General features: G+C 42.6%; 1 protein-coding gene across 1 annotated transcript; it reads left to right on the top strand.

Annotated features, from left to right (window-relative positions):
- Positions 1–520: 520 nt before the first annotated feature.
- On the top strand, positions 521–27,720 carry COG6 (component of oligomeric golgi complex 6). The gene is made up of 19 exons (XM_033142771.1): positions 521–715; positions 2,436–2,579; positions 3,510–3,581; positions 4,996–5,054; positions 7,021–7,132; positions 7,965–8,047; positions 8,240–8,310; positions 9,679–9,772; positions 11,594–11,722; positions 11,814–11,905; positions 13,210–13,274; positions 14,271–14,362; positions 15,977–16,094; positions 18,223–18,354; positions 19,351–19,518; positions 22,888–22,995; positions 23,279–23,332; positions 24,642–24,721; positions 27,046–27,720. The coding sequence occupies exons 1-19, from the start codon at positions 536–538 to the stop codon at positions 27,191–27,193; spliced, it is 2,001 nt and encodes a 666-aa protein (XP_032998662.1). The 5' UTR covers positions 521–535; the 3' UTR covers positions 27,194–27,720.

Below are 27,720 nucleotides of genomic sequence, written 5' to 3'. Positions count from 1 at the left end.
CCCCAGGCCTTAGTTTGCCTAACCATGCCCAAGAAACTCAGTGCTTTAAAACACACCGCCACCCACCTCCCACATACCTAGCTTTTCTTAACAGAATATAAAATAAAAAATTCCTTCCAGTAGCACCTTAGAGACCAACTAAGTTTGTTCTTGGTATGAGCTTTCGTGTGCATGCACACATGTGTGCAAGCTCATACCAATAACAAACTTAGTTGGTCTCTAAGGTACTACTGGAAGGATTTTTTTATTTTTTTAATTGTATATTTTGTTTTGACTATGGCAGACCAACACGGCTACCTACCTATAACTGGAACTACCTTTTCTTGTTGGACTACAACTCCCAGCATCCCTAGCTAGCAGGACCCCGTGGTCCAAAACAGCAGCGGGACACCCGCGTTTGAGAAAACACTGCAGGGCGGAACTCTGCGTCTCCGGCCACGGGGAGGTGGGGGGAACCGGTGCAGCGACGCTCCCGGTCCGGGTGACGGCACCGCCTCCGCCACGGCGGCCTCAGGGCAGGAGGAAAGGAGCAAACATGGCGGCGGCGGCGGCAGCTGAAGACCAGCAGCGGCCGCTGCAGCCGTTGGCGGCCGGGGCTGCTGCTTCGTCGGGGGGCACTTCTTCCTCCTCGCAAGGGTCGTCTGGAGGGCCCGGGTCCAACCCCCTCTCTCGCAAGCTCCGCAAAGTGCTGGAGACGCGCTTGGAGACGGACAAGGTGGGCGAAGCTGAATACGGCGACCTGTTGTCAGTCCTGCCGTATCTGAGAAATAGGCACAGGCTTTGTGAATCAGAGCCATAGAAAAAGGCATCATTCGTGTGGTTTCTCTTTTCTCTAGGAGTTTAGGGGGGCGAATAGTTATTTAAAAACGACTGCCTTAGTTCACGGCTTACCCTCCTGTTGTGAACAACAGCACAGCCCTAACCAGGTCTACTCAGAAGTAAGCCCCGTTGAGCTCCATAGGCAATGAGGGGTTCAAATTGATTAAATTATAAATGAGACCTCTTCTATTTTTTTTTGGTAGACTAGACACCACCATTGAAAAGGCAGGGAAATGTAATGAAGTAGAGAGGGATCCTTTTTTTCCACATGTGGTGGTCCTGTAAAGGAATCAGGGAATTCTGGGAAGTAATTTACAACGAATTAAAATAATAATAATAATAATAATAATAATAGAAACACCCCTCCCCCCAAAAGCCTGAGACATTCATTTTGGGAATGGTAACAACAGAAGTACCTAAAAAAACAAAAAAATATATATTATATGCCACCACTGCAGCTAGAATCTTATTGGCGCAAAGGTGGAGAACGAATATTTTACCCACCAAGGAAGAGTGGCTGTTTAAAATACTCGAATGTGCTGAATTGCCCAGGCATAATGAACAGGGTAAGAGGAAAAAGACAATAAAGAATATAAAGAGGACTGGAAAACATGTATTGAATATTTTAAGAACCAGTATAAACAAGTAAATAACCTAGCAGGTCTTGAGTAAATCCAGCAGAATAAGAGTTAATAGAATTCAACAGAGGAAGAATTTTGAAGGTTAAAAATTTGGAATATGCGATTTAATAGAAAAATAAACCAGGAAAAGGGTGAAAGGGAAGTCACCAGATATTTAGAGATTGGTATGAAAGTTGTACAATTGGGCAGTGGAGGGAAGGGGATGTGGGATGTGTGTTTTTTTGTTTCTGTATTAAAAATGCAAATAAAAAATATTTGTTTAAAAAAGAAAGGCAGGGTTTTAAAACACACCAAGCTGTTGCTTTCACAAAGCTGTTCAAAACAGAATGGTTATTAAACTACCCTGTTTTGATTACTTTGGCTGAAAAAGAGCATTCTGGCCTCCCCCCCCCCCAATTTACATAGGGAAGCAAGTTTCCGCTTAATTAGCTGAATATCATCATCCATATCATAAGTCTCATTAGAGCCTTACTGAACTGACTGAATACATCTTTTGCAGATAGGAATGAGCATTCCCATCTGGAACCCCTAGTTCAGGGGTCAGCAACCTTCAGCTCTCCAGATGTTTCGGACTACAATTCCCATCATCCCTGACCACTGGTCCTGTTAGCTAGGGATCATGGGAGTTGTAGGCCAAAACATCTGGAGAGCCGAAGGTTGCCTATGCCTGCCCTAGTTGAATGGAGCTCAAGCTGGACTAATGCCCTAGAATTAGTCTTTACAATAGAGGACAGGGTTTAGCTTTACTTAAAAGTAATTAGTTGATTGAGTTGACTATGGCATAATTGCATCAAGTTGATGTTTATATTCAAATATACGTTGAGTATTTAATGTATATATTTGCTCTGAATTGTAAAGATAGTTTAGCATTGTTAAAATGTGATTTATCTGGAAGATGTTTTCTGTGTCTTTTTAAAAAAGAAGTCAATTTTGTATATGAACTGTCAGTATGATCTTTATATATATTTTTTATAGGAGATGTTAGAAGCGCTCAAGGCTCTTTCAGTCTTTTTTGTAGAAAATAGCCTGCGTACCAGAAGAAATTTACGTGGTGATATGGAACATCGCAGCTTAGCTATAAATGAAGAATTTGTTCACATTTTCAAGCAAGTGAAAGAGGTATGCCATTTTTATTCATCAACGCTCTAAATGTCCAGCAGGAAGCTGACAGCCAAGGGCCTCTGTAAACCCACCTATATGTCCCTGAGGCAAATGACTGACTGATAATTCCATTGCTTGGTTCAGTTCCCCCCTACTGTACCTGTAATTTGTGGAGAGAAGAAAGAAGCACACAATATATCACAGGGAAACTGGATTAGGCTTGGTTGTGGCAAAATATTTTCATGTTCAGAAAGCAAAAAACAAACAAAAAAAAAAACAACAACCACATTGGCCAAACAGGGAACTTGTTAAGACAATCTTGTTAAGAATAAGATGAGAAGTAGAGTGCCTTGTTTCATACATACACATTGGGTTCTAGAAAAAAATACTGACAGCTATCCTTTCCCTCCACTTCTCTCTATCAAGGGGTGGCTCTCTCACTGGGCACTCGCATTGGCCACAGTTCAACACCCCCTATGAGCATGTTCACAAAATCCATATAAAATACTACCAGATCTCCATTTGCCACCACAAATTTTTTATAGAGATTACTATTGCTGCCTGCTATCCTGTACAGACTTACCTGGGAGACAGCTTCACTGAAGTCAAGGAGTCTTACTCCAGAGTAGACATGTATAGAGCAGCACCGTTAGTTGTATCTCTGGAGCTATCCAGCACTTGTTGGAAAGCACGAATGCTAAAAGCAATGCTGCCTTATATTGCAGCACATCCAGTCTCTCCAACACCGAAAAGCCAAATCTGGAGCTTCAGGGAGGAAGAATCATTGGATATTCTTATCAGTGATTGTATCATATAACAGTGAAGATTATGCTTGTTAGTTCTGGTGTTTCAGAAAATTGGGGGGCGGGGGAGAGAAATGTGGAAAAAGCTAATCTCAGTATGAGTGCTAGTGTTTTAGGCTACATGTCTGTTTCTGTGCTCTTTCAGGAACTTGAAAGCATAAATGAAGATGTGAAGTTTATGAGCAACTGCTGCCAGGATATGACCAATCACTTGAAGGTAAAGAATGGGTGTGTGTGCAGATGTGGTAATTTCTGGCACACTGGGACTTTGTAGTTTCAACAGCACAGTACTTTCCCCCAGTACAACACATAGAGATCGCTTTTGATCCCAATGTGAAGATTTATTTATTTTTACAGCCATGGGAATTCTAAGGCACAAAAGGATCCCCTGCATGAAAAGAGGTCCCCATTAATTTCTATGGCAAAAGCAGGTCTGTGTTTGGATCCCTTCACTGTTCAGGAATCTGCTCCATCTAGTGAAATTAATAGGACATTTTGCATGCATAAGAGCTCTCTTGTGTACATTATTCGGTGCTTGTGTGTATGTAAATCATCCAGGTAACGTTTCTAAAACACTTTCCCTATGAATCATTATGATCAGTTTGATGGGATGAATATATTGTTGACAGTTTAATGGGGCAGATATGTTGTTGTTACATTTAACACCTGTCATAGATGCTTTTAGCTGAGATTCCTGCATTGCAGGGGGCTGGGCTAGATGACCCTTGGGGTCCCTTCCAGCTGAACAGTTCTATGATTTTTATCCCACCCTTCCTTTGATGAGTTCCCTTTTTATCCACACAAGAATCCTGTGCGGTAGATTAGGCTTGGAAAGGGTGATTGATCCAAGTTCATGTCTTAAGTGAGGAGTTGAACTTGCATCTCCACAAACCAAACCAGCACTCTAGCACACTTGCTACACTTCTGTATTGCACTGGGCCCTAGTTCTAGTATTAGGAAGACAGTACAGTAGACCTGCAACATAAGCACATTTATTTTGTGCACATTTACCTGCTAGGAAAAAAGTGTGTGTGTGTGTGTGTGTGAGTGAAAGGGCATCCAGGAAAAGAAACTTCGGCAGTCCCACCTGCCATTGCACCCAGTGTGTTTTGACTATACACAATTTTGTCTTTATGCGCTATTTCTGGAATGAAACCACTGTGTATGTTGTGGGTCTACTGTATATAACGGGTCAGGAAACTTTTTCAGTAGGGGGCCGCTCCACTGTCCCTCAGACCTTGTGGGGGGGGGGCTGGACTATATTTTTGGGGGGGGGGAATTCCTATGCCCCCCAAGTAACCCATTTGCATTTTAAATAAAAGGACACATTTTACTAACGTAAAAACACGCTGGTTCACGGACTGTCTGTGGGCTGGATTTAGAAGGTGATTGGACTGGATCCGGCTCCCGGGCCTTAGGTTGCCTACCCATGGTATATAAATACAGAAAGTTCTGCCTTTCTGCCAGGTTAAGAAAAATGTAGCTTTATTTGTTTCTGAAACTGAACTGCCTTTCTGTTCACCGTTCTACTGTGCTTTAAATGACTTATAATTTGGTTGAAACAGCAAATGAAAAAGTAGAAATATACCTTAAGACTTCAATAGGGTTTAACTGTGATTCTTCTGGCCCAGGCAACCAAGGAGCAAACCCAGGATTTAATAGAAAAGACAACCAAGCTTCAAGCAGAGAAGTATGTATTTTCCCCTTTTGTTATATTTACTGGGATGTCAAATTAGAATGCTTTTCTGGATTCTCCCACATTTGTACTGAATGAAGTAACCTTAGGAATGCTTCCAGTGGTCATTTTTATTAAACTGTTCTTCTGATGTTTGCCATGGGATATGCATCTTTCCCTTTTTCTAATCACATAATTTTCAGAATGAGAGATTTTCACATTAACTCACTTTGCATAATACTGTGTGAGGATTGAAAGGTCCTCTGAGTATAATTTCTGAAGTTTAAAGAAGTACGGTTTCAGATTCTCAATAAGAATGGATATCTATTCATTACTATTTAAAGTAGACAGGATAAGTATCAGGGTATGTTCAGTAAACTCAGTTATGCTATGTAATTTTAACAAATTTGGGCGATAATTGAAATTGCCAAGAATGCAAAGGAGGGTAGCAAGTCATTTTTTTTGTTAGTGGCCCAACATCTAGATTTTACTCACTGAGTAAAGGTAAAAGGACCCCTGACCATTAGGTCCAGTCATAGACGACTCTGTGTTGCGGCGCTCATCTCGCTTTACTGGCCGAGGGAGCTGGCGTACAGCTTCCAGGTCATGTGGCCAGCATGACAAACCTCTGGTGAACCAGAGCAGCGCACGGAAATGCCATTTAGCTTCCCGCCGGAGTGGTACCTATTTATCTACTTGCACTTAACGTGCTTTCGAACTGCTAGGTTGGCAGGAGCAGGGACCGAGCAACGGGAGCTCACCCCGTAGTGGGGATTCAAACCGGCGACCTTCTGATCAACAAGCCCTAGGCTCTGTGGTTTAACCCACAGTGCCACCCGGATCCCACTCACTGAGTACTGATACGTAAATATAAAGCTGGTTGAATGACACTCAAGTAGCAGTTTCTTGCAGATGCTTAATTTATTAAGTGGGTATTATTTTCCTGCTTGTAGCATCATTATATTGTTGGATGATTCAGTGTGAATCACCGGGGCTACTTATTTAATACACTGAAGTGGCATAGATCGCTGGAAGTCTTTCTTCAGTGGATTAAAATCCTATTTCCAGGGCACACTCTCCCCCCCCCCCCCCCCGCCTGTGTAATTTGTATACAAAGCCAATTGTTCCATTTAGGAATGGGAATAATAGGAATAGGAATAATTGCCAAGTACATTTTCCAACATACTTGGAATTTGTTTCGGCTACATTGCAATGTAAACATACAGACACTGTTCCTCTCACAATACAAAGAAGCAAAGAAACCCCACCCATAATTTACCTCCCCTTCAGCTATACAACTACGAATTTAACAATTTAATGGCACAAGGGAAAAAACTATTCTTGTGCCTGGCCGATTTTGTATATGAAGTCCTGTAGCGACGTCCAGATGGAAATAAATCAAGCAGATGATGACCGGGATGTAAAGGATCTGCTACAATTCTCTCTGCTCTCTTCCTAACTTGATTCTGCTTTCTGGGTCGAATCCAGACCTATGCTCAGTGGAGATCTGCTTATGCTGGAAGAAGGGGCCAGGGATGCGCTGTTGACTTATTCCTCCTTCCCCCAGTGGCCCCCTGAAAATCTATGCATATGGTTGGGGCACCCTGGAGGGCTGCTGCAGGAAGGAGAAACTGGCGAATATTGCCTTCCCACCACCTTCCTGCAATGAAGAACCTCCATTGGATCATGGTATCCTCTGTGGACAGACGTAGTTGTTCCTTTCACAGACTGGACGCTCTGGTTCCAACTCATTAATAAATTTCTTATATTTCACTTTAAATATAGTTTCATTTACATTTCAACCTCTATTTTTTCCCCATCTATATATTCTATTTTGAAGTAGTGATGTATAAGGCTCATTCAAGACAAACGTTTCTCAGAGTATACCCCATAGAACTCACTGGGACTTACTTCGAGTCGACACACATATATGACTCTGCTATAAGTATCCCATTTTCAGATTTCAACCTTTTAATTGCAGCCAAAGGTTAGAACTGAAAGCACAGATAGCAGATGCGTTCATAGCAGAATTCCAGCTTTCTCCAGAAGAGATGAATGTCCTTCGAAGCACAAGAGATGGGCCTGTTACAGAGGTAATATGAGCATGCACAGCAATAATATTCTAGCTTTAGCACTTGACGTGGATCCTTTCTCTTCCATTTATCTTGTTCCTTTCATATTGTGTGTTCCCTATAGCTCCTAATGTATCATAAAGCATTGATAATATGATAGAAACCGATTATTAAAAAAAGCATACATACATTCTTTTATTCGACCTTCAGTCAGAAAAAATACATTTGTACAGAATTATAAAACCTCTGAAGGAACTTTGAAGAAGAAAAAAAGGAAAAACATAACCCACAAAGGAATGGAGCTAAACAGATAGCCCCATATCGATACAATCAATTAAAATCTTACAACGCTTAAAAGCTAAAAAAAGAAATTTAGCCGCTTGGGAGGCTGTATTTCTAGTGACATTGTTCAGTAAGTATAAAACCTGTCTTTCTCTGGATAGAAAGCTAAATTGATAGAAAGCTAAATTTCCACCCGGACACTGTTTGCAAGCGCTGAGTACTGGCTATGTTCCTGAAATTCCGGCTGTATGGCAAACCTGCTTCCTTGAAAGGATACAATATGACTTAGCTCATAGACCATGCCTAGTGGTTGTCTTTAAATATAGGCAAAAACATACATTGATGTGTATTTGGAGAAATTACGTTTGGGATGGCGGTTGTGAACTAAAACTCTTGTTTTAGTATTAGTAATAGTATTGCATTGTTTAGCATTGAGATCTTGCCTATCCTCCCACTAGAAATTCTTTTAACTGGAAAGTTTGTGGCATGTTGTATAATGATCTGGGGATATTTCTGTGTGGACAGTTTACTTTAATAAAATACCAGTGACTTTCAATCTTGCATTTCCTAGGACTTTTTTAAGGTATTGGGGAGAGTAAAACAAATCCACAACGATGTCAAGATTCTTCTGCGCACAAACCAGCAGAGATCAGGGTGAGTTCTCACTGAACAACTACAAAGCAATGGCTGAAGTTGTAGTCAACATTCTGTTTAAGCTGTATAAAGTGGGCTGTGAATATATTTGGAACGGGGAAATAGCTCTAAAGATTATTATGTGTTTTAATGATTTTTATTTTATTTTCATAAAACACTTTTTAAAAGCATTTAATTGTTTTAAATTTGCAGCCTAGAAATTATGGAACAGATGGCTTTGCTTCAAGAGACTGCTTATGAGCAGCTTTACCGATGGGCTCAAGGTACCTTAGTTATTTGGGATAATACTTTTTCTTGAAAAGATGCTTACAGTATTTAAAGAATGTTAGCAGTGCTTGATATTAACCACAAGGTGGCAGTCTTGGAACACCTACCAAATTCTATAGCATCAACTTACTTATTACACTCTTGTTTAATCCTGGGATATATATTTTTTGTTAATGTATAAGTTTAGCCAGTACTATCATTATGGTTTATAGAAACATTTATTTTACTGCATTTTTGTAAATCATTATGGTTTATAGAAACATTTATTTTACTGCATTTTGACCTTGCGTGCATATAATTACATAAAATTATTAAAACATCAACAACTACACAATAAAACCAAACAGACAAATGGGAGAAAAATGAAGTCTTTTTGCAAATGTTTGCAGTCAGCCAAGCAATACCAACTGCATCAGCATTATCTCCTCTCTTTCTCCTATCTTTCAGCCACAGGAGTAGGTTAATTTTATAACAGGAATGTTTTAATAATAATAAAATTTATTACGGTCCCTGACCAGATTCACATACTGTACTAAGCGAACATAAAACACAATAGAATTAAGTTTGAATTAGCAATCGAATATGACAATAAACAATACGAATATGACAGCCATTAGAAATGTGGTTTAGGTCTTAGTCTCTAAAATATTATCTAGAGTTTTCATCTGAGGTCTTAGTCTTTGTAATAGCATAGCTTGTTCCCTGAGATTTATGGCAGCTGGAATGTTTTAATGTTCTAATATTTTAAGCTCCCTTATTAGCCCCTAGGCATCCTTATCCAAGACCCACTGATTTGGAAATAACCACATATGACTCAAAATGACAGCCCTGGGCAGGACTCCTAAGCTTAGTCTTCTAGGCCTCAACTAGGGCCAGGGCCTTCTCAATATTGGCCCCGACTTGGTGGAACAGCCTATCACAAGAGACCAGGGCCCTGCGGGATTTGGCATCTTTCCGCAGGGCCTGCAAGACGGAGCTGTTCCACCTGGCCTTTGGGTTGGTTTCTGTTTAATATTTACGCTTCATCTTTTATTGGTGGGATATTTTGAGATTGAGACCTGCAGTTTTAATTGAATTTTTAAATTTGTATTTTAATCTGTTATTTTAAATTGATCGTTTTTATGTTTTCTTGCTGTGATTTTAATTGATGTTAGCCGCCCTGAGCCCGGTTTTCTGGCTGGGAAGGGCGGGGTATAAATAAAATTATTATTATTAATTATTATTATTATAGGCCTTGAGATGAGTTTTTAAAATATGCGTTTTGGTTACAAATAGGATCGAAACAACTTTTATTCATTATTTTTAGAATGCTGTAAAGATTAGAAACGTTGCTTACTATTGGCCTGATCGTTTCCTCTTTGCAGGCGAATGCAGAACTTTAACCCAAGAATCCTGTGACATTTCCCCAGTTCTAGCTCAAGCGATGGAAGCTTTGCAAGACAGGGCTGTTCTCTATAAGTATGTTGCATGTCTTAGTTGCAGAACATAATGTCACCAAGATTAATATTGTGGGGGCTTCATCGTTCTGACCAGAAGCTAGCTTAAAAAGTTCATTCATTGTGGAATTGAATATTTCAAGGTGTGGGACTTTCCACCACTCTACATATTTATTGCTAAAGATTTGGGATAACTTCCTATCACATCATAACGGGGGGGGGGGGTGTTCCTTATTGCTTGCTACTTGTGTGTTATGAATGGCTTTCCTTTTTTCAGCACCAGTTGACTGATTTTTAAAGAATGTTAGCAGTGTTTGATATTAATCACAAGGTGGCAGTCTTGGAACACCTACCAAATTCTATAGCAGGAGGCAAACTCGGCCCTCCAGATGTTTTGTGACTACAACTCCCATGTTGTTGTCGTTCAGTCGTGTCCGATTCTTCGAGACCCCATGGACCAGAGCACGCCAGGCACCCCTATCCTCCACTGCCTCTCGCAGTTTGGCCAAACTCATGTTAGTAGCTTCGAGAACACTGTCCAACCATCTCATCCTCTGTCGTCCCCTTCTCCTTGTGCCCTCCATCTTTCCCAACAGGACCAGTGGTCAGGGATGATGGGAGTTGTAGTCCTAAAATATCTGGAGGGCTGAGTTTTCCTATGCCTGTTCTATATAGCATCAACTTTCTTTTCATTTGATGAAATGCCTTGCTGAAATACATCCTAATATTATTTCTACATTTTTATTTCTTCATAACACAATGGCACAGTTCACGTGTACCATCAGACTCTGACTTAGTGCTAGTTGGATGAACTTCAGCAAGTTGAAGCAGAACATCAGATTCATGTACTCCCCTTGCCTTCTCTACCCCCACTCGTGCCCGCCCCCCCCCCCAAATAAAATAGATGGGAGGAGAATCTCTGGAAAGTTTGGTTTCACTTTCAAGAATCTGCACTTAGCATTACATTCAAGGGATCCTGGTTTAAAGAATAATAGAATCATAGAGCTGGAAGGGGCCCTGACGATCATCTAGTCCAACCCCCTGCAATGCAGGAATATGCAGTTGTCAGTTATGGGGATGAAACCTGCAACTTTGGCATTATCAGCACCACACCCTGACCAACTGCGCTATACCTCTTATTAGCAAACTTATTTTCATACTAAACCAGCTGCAAATGCATAGGTTTAAACAAGGATCCCTGATAGAAACATAATGCTAAACTGGTGTCAAGCAGGGTTAATTTGGCCCATGTGTTGCAGCCCCCCCTGCTATTAAAAACCCTCTGCGACCAATATAATACAGTGATACTTTGGTTTACAAACTTAATCCGTTCCAGAAGTCCGTTCTTAAACCAAAGCGTTCTTAAACCAAGGCATGCTTTCCCATAGCAGCTAGGGAATCAATTTACAAATGGAACACACTCAACAGGAAGCGAAACACCTACTTCCGGGTTTGCAGCGTTCTTAATCTTTAAAAAAAAAGTTGTTCATAAACTAAGCTGTTCCTAAACCAAAATACCATTGTAGTTGCTTATATTCCCATATTTTCTAGCTTAGGTCGCCATTTCCCATCTGGAACCGGAGCTGATTAGCTCATCCACATATAATGTATTGCCTTTTGAAACAAACCACCAGATCCTGTGTTGGGAGGCTGAGGCATGGTACCGACCAATTTCACGCTGTGAAAAGCATTTTTGGAGTTCAAGTGGTGAATTCTTCAGACAGTTTATTTCTGTGCATAGCGTACGGTACTTACATTCCCATAAAGGAAGGCACCTTGATGATTGTAGTGGCAATATAAAGCACATGCATTTTAATAAAGTGCCTCTTCATTTCCACTGTAGATACACCCTTGATGAGTTTGCAACAGCCAGAAGAAGTGCTGTGGTCCGTGGCTTTATCGACGCTCTTACTAGGGGAGGTCCAGGAGGAACCCCCCGGCCTATCGAAATGCATTCCCACGATCCTTTGAGGTATAGCAGTCATGGAAGCGTACGCTGCATAGTGATTTTGCTGCTAGAAGTATCATTTAATGCAGCAGGATGTTTTGGTTTTTGGTTTTAGATATGTAGGAGACATGTTGGCTTGGCTGCATCAGGCTACTGCTTCAGAAAAGGAGCATCTGGAAGCCCTGTTAAAACATATCACTACTGAAGGTATTGCTCAATTTCAGGAAATGTGTATTTGTTTGTTTTTTTAAATCAGTTTTTATTGGTTTTCATACATATATCATACATTATTCAGCTTAACCAAACAATCGTTTTATAAATTCCCCTCTCCCCCTTGGGTTCCCACCATTTCAGTTTCTGGTTTGTTAAACCACTTGTTGCATTCTGCTGCTTATATATAGTAATATATTATCACATTGTTGTCTTCCTTGTTCTCTCTAATTACATTATGTATGTTTATTTAAACCCTGCCAAAGAGTCCATACTTTTACATTGTTTCTGCAAATCTGTTACAAAAGGTTCCCATTCTTTTCCAAAGTCACTATTATCTTTTTCATGCAGTTTATCTGTCAATTTTGCTAATTCTGCAAATTCCATCAACTTTTCATGCCATTGTTCTTTGGATGGTATTTCTCCCGTCTTCCAGTTTTGTGCTATTAAAATTCTTGCTGCTGTTGTCGCATACATAAATACAGTGGTACCTCTGGTTGCGGACGGGATCTGTTCCAGAGCCCCATTTGCAACATGAGCAGAACGCAACATGAAGTGCCGCATCTGCGCATGTGCGCAGCGCAATTCGGTGTTTATGCGCAAAGCGCCATTCGGCGCTTCTGCGCATGCATGAACTGCCGAACCCGGAAGTAACCAGTTCCGGTACTTCTGGGTTCGGCGCGTTCGTATCCCGTGACAAACGCAACCCGCAGCTATCATAACTAGAGAGATGACTGTAGTGCCCTCAATTCTTTCTTCACATCTTGTCCTAAAATACCCAACAGAAAAGCTTCTAGTTTCTTTACAAATGTTATTTTAAACATTTTTTTTCAATTCGTTATAGATGATTTCCCAATATATTTTTTTTACAATCTTGCATTCCCACCACATAGGAAATGTGTATTTGGAATCTCCAGGGAAAGATTACGTGGTGATAAACATGTGCCAGTGTACTTCAGCAGATATTTGTTCTGTGTAATTGGGGTATGGGGACGTGGAGGATTGTAAAAAAAGTGTTGGCAAAGTCCAAGGTGTGCACAGAGAGATGTGGAAAGTAAGCAAGTTGGATTTGGGTGGTTTTTACATACATAATCATTTTATTTGTGTACCGACTTTCCATAATTATAACTATGCTCAAGGCAACTTATAGCGTGAGGGGAGGAAATACCGGTACATAATTCTCACAGAATCTGTGATGTGTTAGAGTTGCCTGGGTGTTCCTTTTTTCAAGGGAGTGTGTGGCAATGGGAAGCATGGTTGTTGAAATACCTCAGAATAACACTGGCTATGTTTCCTTTCAGGAGTGGAAAAAAATATGCAAGAAGTGATTGGACACATCACGGAAGGCGTTTGCCGGCCTCTGAAGGTGGAGTATGTTGGTTTATGTGTGCCCTTGTGTCAGGGAACTGCCATCGGGCAGTGGGAGGGGGGCTGAGGCTCTGCCACAGTACAGAGAGCCCCGACGCCTCCTTGACAGCAAGACCTCTTCCAGCACGGGAAGCAGCAACACCTCTAGTGGGGAGGAGAGGGAAATGGCCAGCCTGGTGGGGAAAGGGCTTGGAGACGATGTGGAGAGCCCCAGCACCGCACCTCGACTGGCTCACCAGGAGGGAGGCACGACATTTCCATCGCCCCAATTGTGCAGAGGGGTGAAACGCAAAGAGGGGAGGAGGAGACTCGGGGTGCCGAAATTCTTACGTTGGGGGCGTAGCTGGAAGGGGCCACTCCCGGATTCTGCTAGTGACTGAGATGCACATGAACTTTATTGCTCTGCACTGTAAATAATTTGCGCCAATAAAACCTGATGAAATTCAGTCCGGAGGTCTGCCTCGTTACTCGTGAGTAACCACCACAAGGACCTGACACCTCGGAATAAGAGAGCATTTATTAACGAGGTGCATTTTCCCATATAGTCCTATAAACAAAGAGTGAAAAAAGCAAGAAAAAGCAGGACAAAACGTGTTGGAAACTTGTCTGTTGTTCTCGTTATATATTTCATCAAAACAATACTGGCTTCTTATTTTCCTAAATAGTTTTGTCATGATGAATTTTCCAACCTCGTTTGAAGCAAAACTTTTATCACTTCGCGCCTCAAGTTACCGGACCCAGAAAAACAGGCATGGTCAGTGGGAGGGCCAGCACTGCAGCCTTGGCTTCCTGCTTCTGAATACTGGGATGGGGCAGGGGCAGGATGGGTGCGGCAGCAGAACCAATCCAGCAGTTCTGCTGCCGCACCCATACCTCCCAAACCCCACCCCACCCCTAATGTCTTACCTGCTTGAAGACAACATAGACATTGTCTTCATAATGGGATGTGAAAGAATTCTGCATAACTGATGTTTGTGTCAATCTGTTTCCTCAGGTTAGGATTGAACAGGTGATCGTAGCTGAACCAGGAGCAGTCCTGCTGTATAAAATTTCTAATCTTCTAAAATTTTACCACCACACCATCAGGTAAACGGAAACAAAAGAGAAAAGCAAATTCCTTGCTTTGCATTACAGTGTTTAGAATTTCAGAGCTGGTAGAGTTGGTTTTGCGTTGAGGAGGAAAGTAACAAAGTCCTAGTACTGCTTTTAGTAAGTAAGGAATCTTTATTTTTATTAAAAAGGTAATCTCTATACTATTTATAACTTGTATTTAGGGAAAAAATATTCTGATGTTATCACAACAAAACCCTTTCGATGTGCTTTCAATTCACTTTGCTCTTTGTTTAAAATTACATCCCTGGGCTCCTGCCCTCTTCAAGCAATGATAGTACCATTATGCTCAGCTTCCGAGGCAACTAGTCAGACCATAATTGGCCATTAGAAAAAGCATCCTTTTGCAAAACACTCAGCTTTGAAGTTGTCCTGCTTTTCCAGTTTTCCTGCAGAATTTCCAAAAGGAGAATAGAATCACGTCAGTTCACTTTATTTCAAAGCCATGTATTCATTGGTGAGATCAAGTGCATGTTTCACATTGTAAAGGACATTAAACCAGTTGTTCTACGTAAGGGAAATAACTTATGGAACTCAATAATATCAGCATCTAGCAGAGCCATGGGACGCCTCCGGCCCTCAATATGTTGTAAGATTGCAACTCCATTCAGCTCCAAGCAACATAGCCAGTAGTCAGTGATGATAGTAATAATCCATCAACATTTGGAATAATAATTTATACCCCGCCCATCTGGCCGGGTCTCCCCAGCCACTCTGGGTAGCCTCCAACAAATACCAAAATACAATACAAAGTCACAGTTTAAAAACTTCCCTAAACAGGGCTGCCTTTAGGTATTTTCTGAATGTCAGGTAGTTGTTTATTCCCTTGACTTCTGATGGGAGGGCGTTCCACAGGGCGGGCGCCACTACTGAGAAGGCCCTCTGCCTGGTTCCCTGTAGTTTTGCTTCTCGCAGTGAGGGAACCGACAGAAGGCCCTCGGTGCTGGATCTCAGTGTCCGGGCTGAATGATGGGGGTGGAGACGCTCCTTCAGGTATACAGGACCGAGGCCGTTTAGGGCTTTAAAGGTCAACACCAACACTCAGAGTTTGGTGGCCTCTTGCCTTTAAAGGTAAAGGGACCCCTGACAGTTAGGTCCAGTCATGGGCGACTCTGGGGTTGCGGCGCTCATCTCGCTTTACTGGCCGAGGGAGCCGGTGTACAGCTTCCGGGTCATGTGGCCAGCATGACTAAGCCAGAGCAGCACACGGAAATGCCATTTGCCTTCCCACCTGAGTGGTACCTATTTATCTACTTGCACTTTGACGTGCTTTCGAACTGCTAGGTTGGTAGGAGCTGAGACCGAGCAACAGGAACTCACCCTGTCGTGGGGATTCGAACTGCCGACCTTCTGATCGGCAAGCCCTAGGCTCAGTGGTTTAGACCACAGCGGCACCCGCGTCTCCTCTTGCCTTTAGAGAACACCTAAAAACACCAGGCAAGGCATAGGTTTCTTTTAGTTACTAGGTGCTACTTTTTCTGAAAACATTTTGTAGCGTTTTATTGAGCTAAATAGCTGGACTTTGATATATGTCTGCTTTGTTTATCGTGAAATTTCTTACTGCCTCTCTTTCTCTCTTCCAATTTCCAGTAATATTGTGGGGAACACCGCAGCCATGCTGTTAACTACGATGGAAGAGATGCATGTCTTGAGTAAAAAGATATTCTTCAACAGTTTGAGCCTTCATGCAAGTAAACTGATGGATAAGGTCTGTTTCAGGGGTTAGTCAGCCCTCTCTCCCTTCCCTACGTCTGCAGTTGTAGGTTCTGTAGCATTGTCAGTGGACTCTCTGTGCAGGCATCAAGCTTGGAAGTCCAGATTCTGTACTATCGAAGTGATCGGCAACCTCGCTGTTGGCTTTTGCATTTCATCTGTGCACTGTTGCCCTCTTGGTGAAACTCCCTGGTCCATCAGCACCCTCTGCCGCCAAGTCTCGCCTCTGCTGCTCACCACACTTGTCTGCCCTTTCCTCGTTCTGCATCTTCCCCCTCCCACCAGCCAATGCCGTTTACTTCAGTGCCACCTCAAAACTGGTGCTTAAAGCCTTTTGCACTGAAAGAAGTGAAACGAGGCCACAGAGTGACAAACTTGGTGTACTTTGCTAAGGTACACCTGCCTGAAATGAATGCAGGTCAACAAATCAGTAAACTCGCACCGCATATATTTGCGTTGGGACGCTAAAGAGAAAAGGTTGCCAGTTGTTATTCTCTAACTGCTACTACTCAAAGAGTTCATACATTCTGGTGTAGTCTGTCACTGCTTTGCCATGTAGACACTTGGGATCATAGTTGCTGTTACCACCATTGTGGATCCACCGTGGTCACTATGTTTTTACAGCAGTGGTCTAGTGTGCAAGGTATTTCTCAGTTCTGTCCTGGTGCAAGCACCAGAAAGCAGGGCAGGAGGTAGGGAGAATCCTTCACCCTTTCGTAGTCCTCTGTTTTTGGCTGTGATACGCAAAAGAAAGCTGAGTCAGCGTACTGGATTTCTTGCTACTTGCCCTCGGTTTCCCTGCATGCACTCCCCGGCACCTGCCCCCTTTTTGAGGCACGACTACATTTCAGATGGTTCAGTTGTTAGTTGCTCCTAGTTGCTGAGGGTCCTGGTGACCACCCACGAGCCTCTCAGAGTACAGTGTTTCCATAAGGAGTCTCACGGCAGATCAGCCAATTTTAAGGAACGGCTTTAGGCTTGCAATAGACATGTGTGTGGTGCACAATTCCACCAGGACAATTTCCCACGTTAAAACATTGGCCAAGCGTGGCTCTTCAGCATTTCGCGTGCATCTCCTCAGCCAAGAAATGTACACAGGTTTTGTTGATTGGACTGCTCAGCATAACAGAGCAGTTCTCTCATGTACTGTGGAAAGAGAGCTGTGGTTTTCACTCTCCCAGCATCTGAAAGTAAGGTTGAACAAACACCTGGCCCACACGTCAGGACGAGACCCTTTTCTTGGCTGAAAAAAAGAAGAGGATCTTTGCTGGTGTTAAACAATGCAAAGGGATTAGGTTGTAACAGAGCTATGGAAGGCAGAGAGGGGCTGGATGTGGCTCTCGGCCCCTTGAAAGGATGCCACCATGGGGTGGACAGACGTCTGATATGTGGTATAGTTCACAGATGTGCTTCCTGTATGTTGTCAGGCCCTCAACATGCCCTTGATATAGGGAGTTTCCAAGCTCTTTACACAGCAGGATTCATGATGCTCATTTGTTATGTATGTATGTATGCATGTATGTATGTATGTACAGTGATACCTCGGGTTAAGAACTTAATTCGTTCTGGAGGTCCGTTCTTAACCTGAAACTGTTCTTAACCTGAGGTACCACTTTAGCTAATGGGGCCTGCTGTGCTGCCACTGCGCGATTTCTATTCTCATCCTGAAGCAAAGTTCTTAACCCGAGGTACTATTTCTGGGTTAGCGGTGTCTGTAACCTGAAGTGTCTGTAACCCAGGGTACCACTGTATGTGTAAATAAATAGCCCAGTAGCACCTCAGAGACCAACTAAGTTTGTTCTGGGTATAAGCTTTCGTGTTCATGCACACTTCTGCAGATACACTGAAACAGAAGTCACCAGACCCTTATATATAGTGGGAGGGTGGGCTGGGGTTTTTCTCAGAAGGGTAGTAGGAGATGGCTGATTGACTCAATGGGTATGGTAAACCTGTTGATGACTGTTAACGACTGCAATTAGTCCTGCAGGAAAAAGCAAGGGATAGTATGCAGATGACCAAAAATAGCTTTAGCATGTGTAATGAGAAAAGAATCCAGTATCTCTATTCAGACCAGGTCTCTCCATAGTTTTCAGTTTAGTAATAAGTTGTAATTTGTTTTGTAGGTTGAACTGCCCCCTGCAGACCTTGGCCCAAGCTCTGCACTGACTCAAACCCTTGCTCTGCTGCGGGAGGTCCTAGCATCGCACGACTCTTGTGTCATTCCTTTGGATACCCGTCAAGCTGACTTTGGGCAGGTAAATTTGGTTGAAATTGCAAGGAGCCACAGCAACTTGACGGAAGGGCTCTCAGGGGGACAGGATGACAGAAACCATAATTCAGACAGTGGGAAAAAAGAGGAGATATGGTGCTGGATCCGTGGCAATTTCTAATGATAACAGATGTGGCATTGTTTTGCGTACATCAGGATCAAGAATAGACAGTGGTGAGCAGCTCCTGCAGTCGTGTCTGGGGCTCTCCTGTGAGAGAAAACATTGTTTTATGTTTGGCAGCAGAGATTTCTGACAATGTCACATGGGTAGATCATGTGACCTAGCCCCCCCGCCCACCTCACCTCGTTGAGTGCTGGAGACTCCTCTCTCAATTATTCTCTGTTTTTGCACAAGACAGGGCAGGCTTCTTCTGCTTGCTAGCTATCCCTTGACCTCAGGCCTTACCTCTTCCTGTTTACCTCATTTTAAGTGCCATCTTCGTCGTTTCTCTAAACAACAATGATGAGCAGTCTCAGCTTTATTCTGTGGCCCTGTGACGTGATTCTGAGCTTGGATGTCCACTATGCCAAGCATCCCATACAGTTGCTTGTTGTGCATTGCATTGAAAACCTCCAAGGGAGGGAGCTGCAGACTGCTCTGTTGCTGTGCTGCTCCTGATAGGAAGCTGTTGGAACCTTTGATTTAAATGTCCAGCCTCCTTGTAATTCGAACCTGCCTTTTTCTCAGAGCAAGGTTTGGACATCATAAGCAAGCACCATCAATTGCCTAAGCTATTGCGTCTGCATCGGGCTGGCAATGACTTGCGCAACTTCCCTGCGCAACATGCTTTTCAGACTTTTAACAAGCCAGCTGACTGTGCAGTAGACAGCACAAGTGGCTGGCAATGCTTCTTTGTCGGAGGCAAATGCAGTTTCCCCCTTTTCAGCATCATTCCTCCGCTTTGGGAGATGTAGAGAAAGGGGAATGGACAAGAATTCTCACCCGTTAACAGCATTTTTTGCATGCTCTTCTTCCCGTTAGGTTCTCTCTTGTGTGCTGGATCCCCTGCTGCAGATGTGTACTGTGTCTGCCAGTAACTTGGGGTCTGCTGACATGGCAACCTTCATGGTGAATTCGCTTCATATGATGAAGACAACGCTGGCTCTGTTTGAATTCACGGATAAACGGCTAGAAATGTTACAGTACCAGGTAAACATCCAGTCAACCTCCCGATGTTTTCTTTGCTATCAAACATTAACAGGGAATGCCGTATTTTTCTGTGTATTAGACGAGGTTTTTTGACTCAAAGATCATGTAAAAAAAACAGGGGTCGTCCAATGCACAGATAGTGGCATGGGGGGGGGGAGCTCAACAACTTTGGGCCATCTCCCTTCATTTTCTTAAAATTGAGTCGCTAACAATGGGGGGGGGTCTTATACATGGGAGCGTCTTATAGACGGAAAAATACGGTAAATGTGAAACAATCTCCTCAAAATGTGTGTATCCTCACAGCTTTGTATGTAAAGTCAACATACAAGTGAAACTCGAAAAATTAGAATATCGTGGAAAAGTCCGTTTATGTAAGCAATTGTTTTCATTAGCTACTGGAGTTTAATATATGAGATAGACTCATGGCATGCAAAGTGAGATATGTCAAGCCTTTGCTTGTTATAATTGTGATGATTATGGCGTACAGCTGATGAAAACCCCAAAGTTGGAATTGTTAATTTGGTGTTCTCATCAGCTGTACGCCATAATCATCACAATTATAACAAATAAAGGCTTGACATATCTCACTTTGCATGTCATGAGTCTATCTCGTATATTAGTTTCACCTTTTAAGTTGAATTACTGAAAGAAATGAACCTTTCCACCATATTCTAATTTTTTGAGTTTCACCTGTACAGGTGTGTACAACCACAGAATGGTATTTATGGGAAGCAAAGACAAGACAGCAGTAATGAAGCAGGTAAATGCTTCACCCATGCCTTGCAACATGAGCTACTTTTTTTTTTTACACGAAGGAAAGACAACACATACAAACTACATATATTTCCTCTGTTAGAATCTTTATTCTTAAATACCCTCTCCTCTTAATGTTAAGGTTAACTGATTTTTGCATTTTCTAGGTTTTTCTAATAGAGTCCTGATGAGGCAGGGATCCAGTGGATCGTAGCAAAATGGTAGACAGGTACAATCAGGCATCATCGTGCAGGGCTGAGTAGTGATGCTTAAGTTGCAGAGCTCACCTGACTTATCTTCGCCATACATTTAAATTTGCCAAATCCTATTTATAGCAGCTGCCCCTCCCAGAGCCTTGATATGCTTTGTTTCCATGGGCAATGCATATTATGGATGAATAAACGGAGTGAGACGCCGTTATCCAAATGCACCCTTATTGTGAAAGTGGATTGGATGGATTAGTCTCAGTACTGATCCCAAATTCCATCCTTTTTGGGAGATGGTACTCCTGTTCAAAATCTGGGTGGGGTTATTTTTATTTAATTCATACAGCACTTGATTGTAAAAAAAAAAACAAATCTCAAAAGCAGTTTATAAAAGATAAAACAAAAAAATCAAGAAATATTTACTGTCGTCCTTTAAAAAGTTAAAATGCGAAAACAGATTGAAATTATCAAATGGGTATGTATGGTTCTGGAGGTGGATTGTGCCCATATGGGGAGGGGGAAGGTGATGTGTGTGCCAGCCCTCCATCTCCTCCACATCTGTTTGCAACTCATCACAAAATAAATCCCATTTGGCCTACTTCGCACTTAACAGTTAGCCAAAACATGGCTTAGCCCAACAAGCGTGGGCTCCAACTGAGGAGATTGCAGCTTCTTTAACTCCTCCCTGGTGTTTTTGAAACCATGCTACACTGAGCCTAAACCATGGTTTGGCTTGGATTTTCATCCAGATCAGGGCTCATGGCTCGACTCTTTCCAGACAAACCGTGAGCTGTAGCCAAGCTTTACCATATGGTTGACAACCTGTGGTTTTTCCAGGAGAGCTGAACCATGAGCCTGTGGGGTTTTTTTGTTTGGCTCTTTGCCTTGGGGGCAATCCAAACCCCTGGCCAGCAACGGCAGAGCTTAATGGAGCATCGCAGCCCTGCCACTTGCACTAACCAGGTTGGGAGGGCGGTTGTGTGTGGAAACGCGTGTTTACTATGCAGGTTTCAGATCCAGGACCTTTCTTTCCCCGCGCCATTTTTCCTCCAGCAGTAGCTTCCATCCACCTATTGGTTGTGAAGATGCATTGGATCGTTCACTGCTCTGACTCCCCAACTGGCAGCAGCCACTCACACCAGCCAATGAAAGCTGGTTCATCTGGGTAGGGGCAGATGGAGGGAAACCTTTGTTCCTTCCAAATCTTTAGTATGATGGATCAAGTTACAGTGGACTCTCCGGATACGAACTTAATTCATTCCGGGGGTCCTTACGTACCCCCAAAAGTTCACAACATGAGGTGCCGCTTCTGTGCGCACGCACGGCACGATAGAGCGCTTGTGCGCATGTGCGAAGTGTGCAGAGCACTTCTGCACATGCGCACACGGTGAAACACGGAATTATACAATTCCGGGTTTGCCGCGTTCACAACCCGAAAGACATAACACCTGTCTTGAAAGACCTACATTGGCTCCCAGTACGTTTCCGAGCACAATTCAAAGTATTGGTGCTGACCTTTAAAGCCCTAAACGGCCTCAGTCCAGTATACCTGAAGGAGCGTCTCCATCCCTATTGTTCTGCCCGGACACTGAGGTCCAGTGCCGAGGGCCTTCTGGCGGTTCCCTCGCTACGAGAAGCCAAGTTACAGGGAACCAGGCAGAGGGCCTTCTCAGTAGTGGCACCCGCCCTGTGGAACGCCCTCCCACCAGATGTCAAAGAAGAAGAAGAAGAGTTTGGATTTGATATCCCGCTTTATCACTACCCGAAGGAGTCTCAAAGCGGCTAACATTCTCCTTTCCCTTCCTCCCCCACAACAAACACTCTGTGAGGTGAGTGGGGCTGAGAGACTTCAGAGAAGCATGACTAGCCCAAGGTCACCCAGCAGCTGCATGTGGAGGAGCGGGGACACGAACCTGGTTCCCCAGATTATGAGTCTACCGCTCTTAACCACTACACCACACCACTCCACAAAACAACTACCAGACTTTTAGAAGACATCTGAAGGCAGCCCTGTTTAGGGAAGCTTTTAATGTTTAATAGATTATTGCATTTTAATATCCTGTTGGAAGCCGCCCAGAGTGGCTGGGGAAACCCAGCCAGATGGGCGGGGTATAAATAATAAATTGTTGTTGTATAAATAATAAATTGTTGTTGTTGTTGTTGGGGTATAAATAATAAGTTGTTGTTGTTGTTGTTGTTGTTGTTGTTGTTATACGTTATCTGAAGGGTCCACTGTATTATTATTATTATTGGCCCATAAGGAATGCGCTTTGAATGCACTTAATTTCATAACATAGTCAAAATGCTTTTGTTGCATTCAGTGACTTTTCTTCTGAATTGCTTTCGCCAACAAGCTGTTTCTTCAGTTACCATTCCGATAAGTAATAAATGTCTTCCTTCTGTCTTTTAGATTGAAGCGCACTTGGATACCCTTATAAACGAGCAAGCTTCCTATGTATTGAATAGAGTGGGCCTGAGTTACATCTATAACATTGTACAGCAGCACAAACCAGAGCAGGTAAGCAATAATTTTGGGGAGAAATGAGTATAGTCCACTTCTGTTCCAAACTGTGAGTAAATAAAACTTGTGGTGCAGTTAAGATGTAATCTGACTTATGTGTCAAGGGTAGTGATGTTAAATTCTCGAGAATAATCTTTTGGAGAATATTCTCGATTAATGAGAATATTAGAGAATTCCTATTTAAAATAGGAGAATATTCATTTTAATGCCAAACCAACGGCACTCCTTAACAGTGATGGTTAAATATTTATTTATTTGCTTATCATTGCTGTGTTTTTAGGGTCCCTTGGCAAATGTACCCAGTATGGATTCCATGTCATTAAAAGCTTCAATGGTAAGATACTGGAATTTAATTTGTAGCTGTTTTTTGTTTTTGTTTTGTTTTTTAGAGGGGGAAGTAATTATTAAATAGAAACCGGAGCAAGAGGAGACAGGGGGTAAACAAGGAAGCAATGTATACTTTTTCCAAGAGACATGTGCTTTGGCTCAGTTAGCGTATGGGGATGATAGGAGTATCTTCATAGTCTCACGGAAGTTTAGAACCGAATGACTTGCCTCTCTCCTGGTTGTTCCACTCCAAAGCAATAAATGGGACTGTGAATGAACCACCTTGAAGCATACCCTCTTTTTTGTGCAAAGGTGGATCCAAATTGTGCATTTGCTTCGGTTTTATTTTGATGTTTTTCAGAACATTTTTTTCATTTACACAGCTACATTGCATGAAAATTAAACTATCCCCTAAAGTTTTAATGAGATACCACGTTGGTGCAGATAACCAAAAGGATTGTTGGCTATTTATTTGTGTGGTCTTTTTGTCACAAACCCTTAGCACAGAAAATTGCTTTGACTAAAGCGAGCATATTCAGTGGTATCTTAGGCCGTGTAAGAAGATACTCAACAAATTCTATTCTGGTGCAAAGTTCTGTTGTATCATTTTGAAATATGTCCAAGAGTTGTTTCTAGTAATTGATAACGGTGGCATTGGTTTAATTTGAGCAGCTGAAATAGATCAGGCTTCCTCAATCTCGGCCCTTTAGATGTTTTTTGGCCTACAACTCCCAGGATCCCTAGCTAGCAGGACCAGTGATCAGGGATGATGGGAATTGTAGTCACAAAACATCTGGAGGGCCGAGGTTGAGGAAGCCTGAAATAGATGATAGACTTGCACACACAAGCATTAAGAGTTAGGGTTAAGGAGCAGGGGAGAAGCAGACGCTAGGAAAGGGGGCTCCTGACATGGAGGACAGGCTAGGATGCACAATCCTGCTTCCCATCCTCTTGTGCATGAATAGCCCTCAAACTTAGACCTCCATAATAGATGGAAATCAAGTGGAGCAGGTAGCAGTCTCCAGCTGCCCATAGTCCCATCCTCTTTGTTTCTCTGTTCTTTCGGTGCCAAATTTAGACACGGATCTAAATGCATCACCGTGAAACACATCAGGGCTTCCCTCAACCCCCATAAATAAAGGTGTGTGGTGGGGTCTGATTTTCATAAGGATCACAGCAGGCAGGCAGGGAGAAGGTCGGCCACTCCAGCCACAGCCATTAGTTCCACCATGAAGCTTCTCCCTGCTCCCTTGATTCCAGAAAATTTGGGTGAGATGCTTAGTGCCTAATGCCTGTTCTTCTTCTGTTTGTGTTAGGTCCAGTTTGATCGTTATTTGTCGGCTCCCGATGGGCTGCTAATGCCACAGATAAACTTTCTTCTAAGTGCTACCGTGAAGTAAGCGTTTTGGCTTTGGGTTTCATTTTTCGGCTGTAGATTCTGATCCATATCAAAATTCATCATTCCATGTAGCCTCTTTATAAGCCACCGTTTGGCAGTGGGCCTGCACAGACCCGGGCCTGCAGTATCTTTAGAGTTTTGACCAAAATCCTCTTGCCCGTGTTCTCTCCACCCCCTTGGCTGACAGTTGCATCAGAGGATGGCAGCAGGAGGTTCTTGGAAGGACCTTCGTCTCAGGACTGCTTGGCCCAAAGTTAGTGTTCATTATCCATTATTGAGTTGGTTGTACCCATCATTTTGTTTGCTTACCTCCCCATCCTCGTCCTGCAACTAATCAACTGTTTGGATGTCAAGGAGACGATGCCCACAACATGCCCTCGCCCCATTTGCTGGGAATTCTATACTGTGCCTATGTGGAGACACAGAGGGATTCTTATCCTATACAATATTTTGGCTACAGGTAGGTTGCCGTGTTGGTCTGCCATAGTCAAAACAAATAAAAAAATAAAAAATTCCTTCCAGTAGCACCTTAGAGACCAACTAAGTTTGTTCTTGGTATGAGCTTTATTTTGGCTATAAGCCTAGGACTTCCATCAACTACGCCTAATGATTTTCAATCTTCATCAATTAATCTTGCATTTTGTTATTTTCACTATTACTTTTATTAATCCATAACTAATAGTCCATTCTCCTAAATTTTCCCTGCAGTATTTCATATAGTCCTCCTTACAAAACTTCTTGCAGTCCTACAAGCGTAGTCAGTTGATTACAGTTGTTTTTCAAATAGTTCGCATATTCACTCCAATCTTCCAAGTATTTCTGATCCCGCCGGTTTCGAATTCTCCCTGTCATCTTAGCCAATTCTGCATAGTCCATTAGTTTCATCTGCCACTCCTCTGCGATGGCCACCTTTTCTATGGAAAAAGTGTGTCAGAATTTTGGTGCTTTGAGACGCTTTTTCCTTTGCACATTTCTGATGTGCTCCCCATGACCCTGTTGACTGAAAAATAAGGCTGAGGTATTTAAAGACTTTAACTTGTTCTATCAACTGATTATCCATAGTTTCTTGAAAACACCATGACTTTAGTTTTCTTGTAATTCACAGCCAGCTGTTCTCTTTGGCGGTATCCTGAGAATGCCCTCATCAATCTTTTTAGGCCCACTTTTGTTTGAGATAGAAGTACTGCATCATCTGCGGATAATAATATAGAGATGGCTTTTGTGGCCAATTTAGGGGCACGATACTCTTGGGATGTTAAACTCTGGACAGTATCATTTATATATAAATTAAACGGTGCGGGAGCCAGGATACAACCTTGCTTTGTGGCTAGTACGGATCCTGTGAGCTGCCCTTTTTGTAGAGCAACACACTTTCAGCACAGTGTTTTTATATAGACATTTAATCAAGAACAATGATCTTTTATTTATACTGGAAGATTTCAACTTATCCCACCCTCTTACTCGAGAGATTGAATCGAATGCAGCTTTCAGATGAATGAAACTGGTTTCTTAACATACTTATCTATAAAATGGGCTACTACAACCAATTAATGCCTGAACACTTGAAGCCAAATTCCATCATTATGATTTTAAAAAATGGAGAGCTATGAAAATCCATTGGGGTGGCAATCAGCAGTGCTTTGCAGCTGAAATAAAGCAGTTGGACTCAGGAGAGGGCAGACTAGAGTTTGTGGGTCTCCCAGTTCTCCCTCCTTCCTGCACTTTCCTCCCTCTCCGCAGTCTGCCCTCTGCTTCCCAGGTCTGCTAGAGAAGCCCACTTGCTCAGTGTCCTCCCACAGTAGCTTTTGGAGAGGAAAGGGCACTGACTGGTTGTCGAATGTAATCCGTTCCGGAAGCCCGTTCGGCTTCCAAAATGCTCAACAACCAATGCACGGCTTCCAGTTGGTTGCAGGAGCTTCCTGCTCTCAGTGGAAGCCATGTCGGATGTCCAGCTTCCGAAAAACATTCGAAAACCGGAACACACACTTCCATGTTTGCGGCGTTCGGGAGCCAAAATGTTCCGAAATGGATGCATTCGGGATCCGAGGTTTGACTACAGTATATTCTGGCGTACAAGACTACTTTTTAATCCAGGAAAATCTTCTCAAAAGTCAGGGGTCGTCTTATATGCCGGGTGGAAAATCTGTGGTTGAGTATATCTCAAACTCTATATTTTAACTGGAAAAGTTGGGGGTCGTCTTATACGCCCAGTCGTCTTATACGCCGGAATATACGGTAATTTCTGCAAAGGTGCAGAAGTATGCAGACAGATATTTTGTGTTCATTACTGTTCTCAACACTGTGTTTTTGTTTTGTTTTAGACAGCAGATAATAAAACTGTCCACGGAACTAGTCTGCAGAGCGTATAGCGAAGTATATTCAGCTGTGATGAATCCAGACAATGGCTATAAAGATCCAGAAACAATTTTGCCCAGGTCTCCTCATCAGGTTCAAGCACTTCTCTCCTAAACTTAGCCAAAATGGAATTTCTCACTGTTTAAGGTCAGAAAATTTTCATGCAAGCACAAGATAGGCAATGGCTATTTGTTTCTGTTTTTGAAATCTTGGTGGAAGTTTGGGTGGATGTATGCTTGGGCTACAGCTGTGCACAAAGTTAGTCTGATGAGATCCCGTTGACATGAATGGGATTTCTGCTGCGCAGTACTGTAGACATATTGGTAGACAGAGGCAAGAGGAATTTTCAGATACTAAATTATTTTCATGTTGTTATAAACATGAAGGGGGCTTCTTTGGGAAAGAAAGAAAATCCCCGATAATTTTTTAATGATTAATCGTGTACACCCAAAAAGCTTCCAAGTTCTAGTGACTTAGTCAATATTGGGTTTTGTTCTACCATTCTTCCGCTGACAGTTTGGAAGAAGAGATAATCAGCGTTGTTGAACAAAGGGAGACAGTTTGGATTGGATAAGGGACGAATGTGTGGATGCTTCGATGCATTGCTTTCTGTCATGGATGCTCTTGGCAAAAATAAAAAC

Source organism: Lacerta agilis, chromosome 3 (assembly GCF_009819535.1).
Source record: "Lacerta agilis isolate rLacAgi1 chromosome 3, rLacAgi1.pri, whole genome shotgun sequence".
NCBI classification, from domain to species: Eukaryota; Metazoa; Chordata; class Lepidosauria; order Squamata; family Lacertidae; genus Lacerta; species Lacerta agilis.
This window is presented reverse-complemented; position numbering and strand designations above follow the sequence as displayed.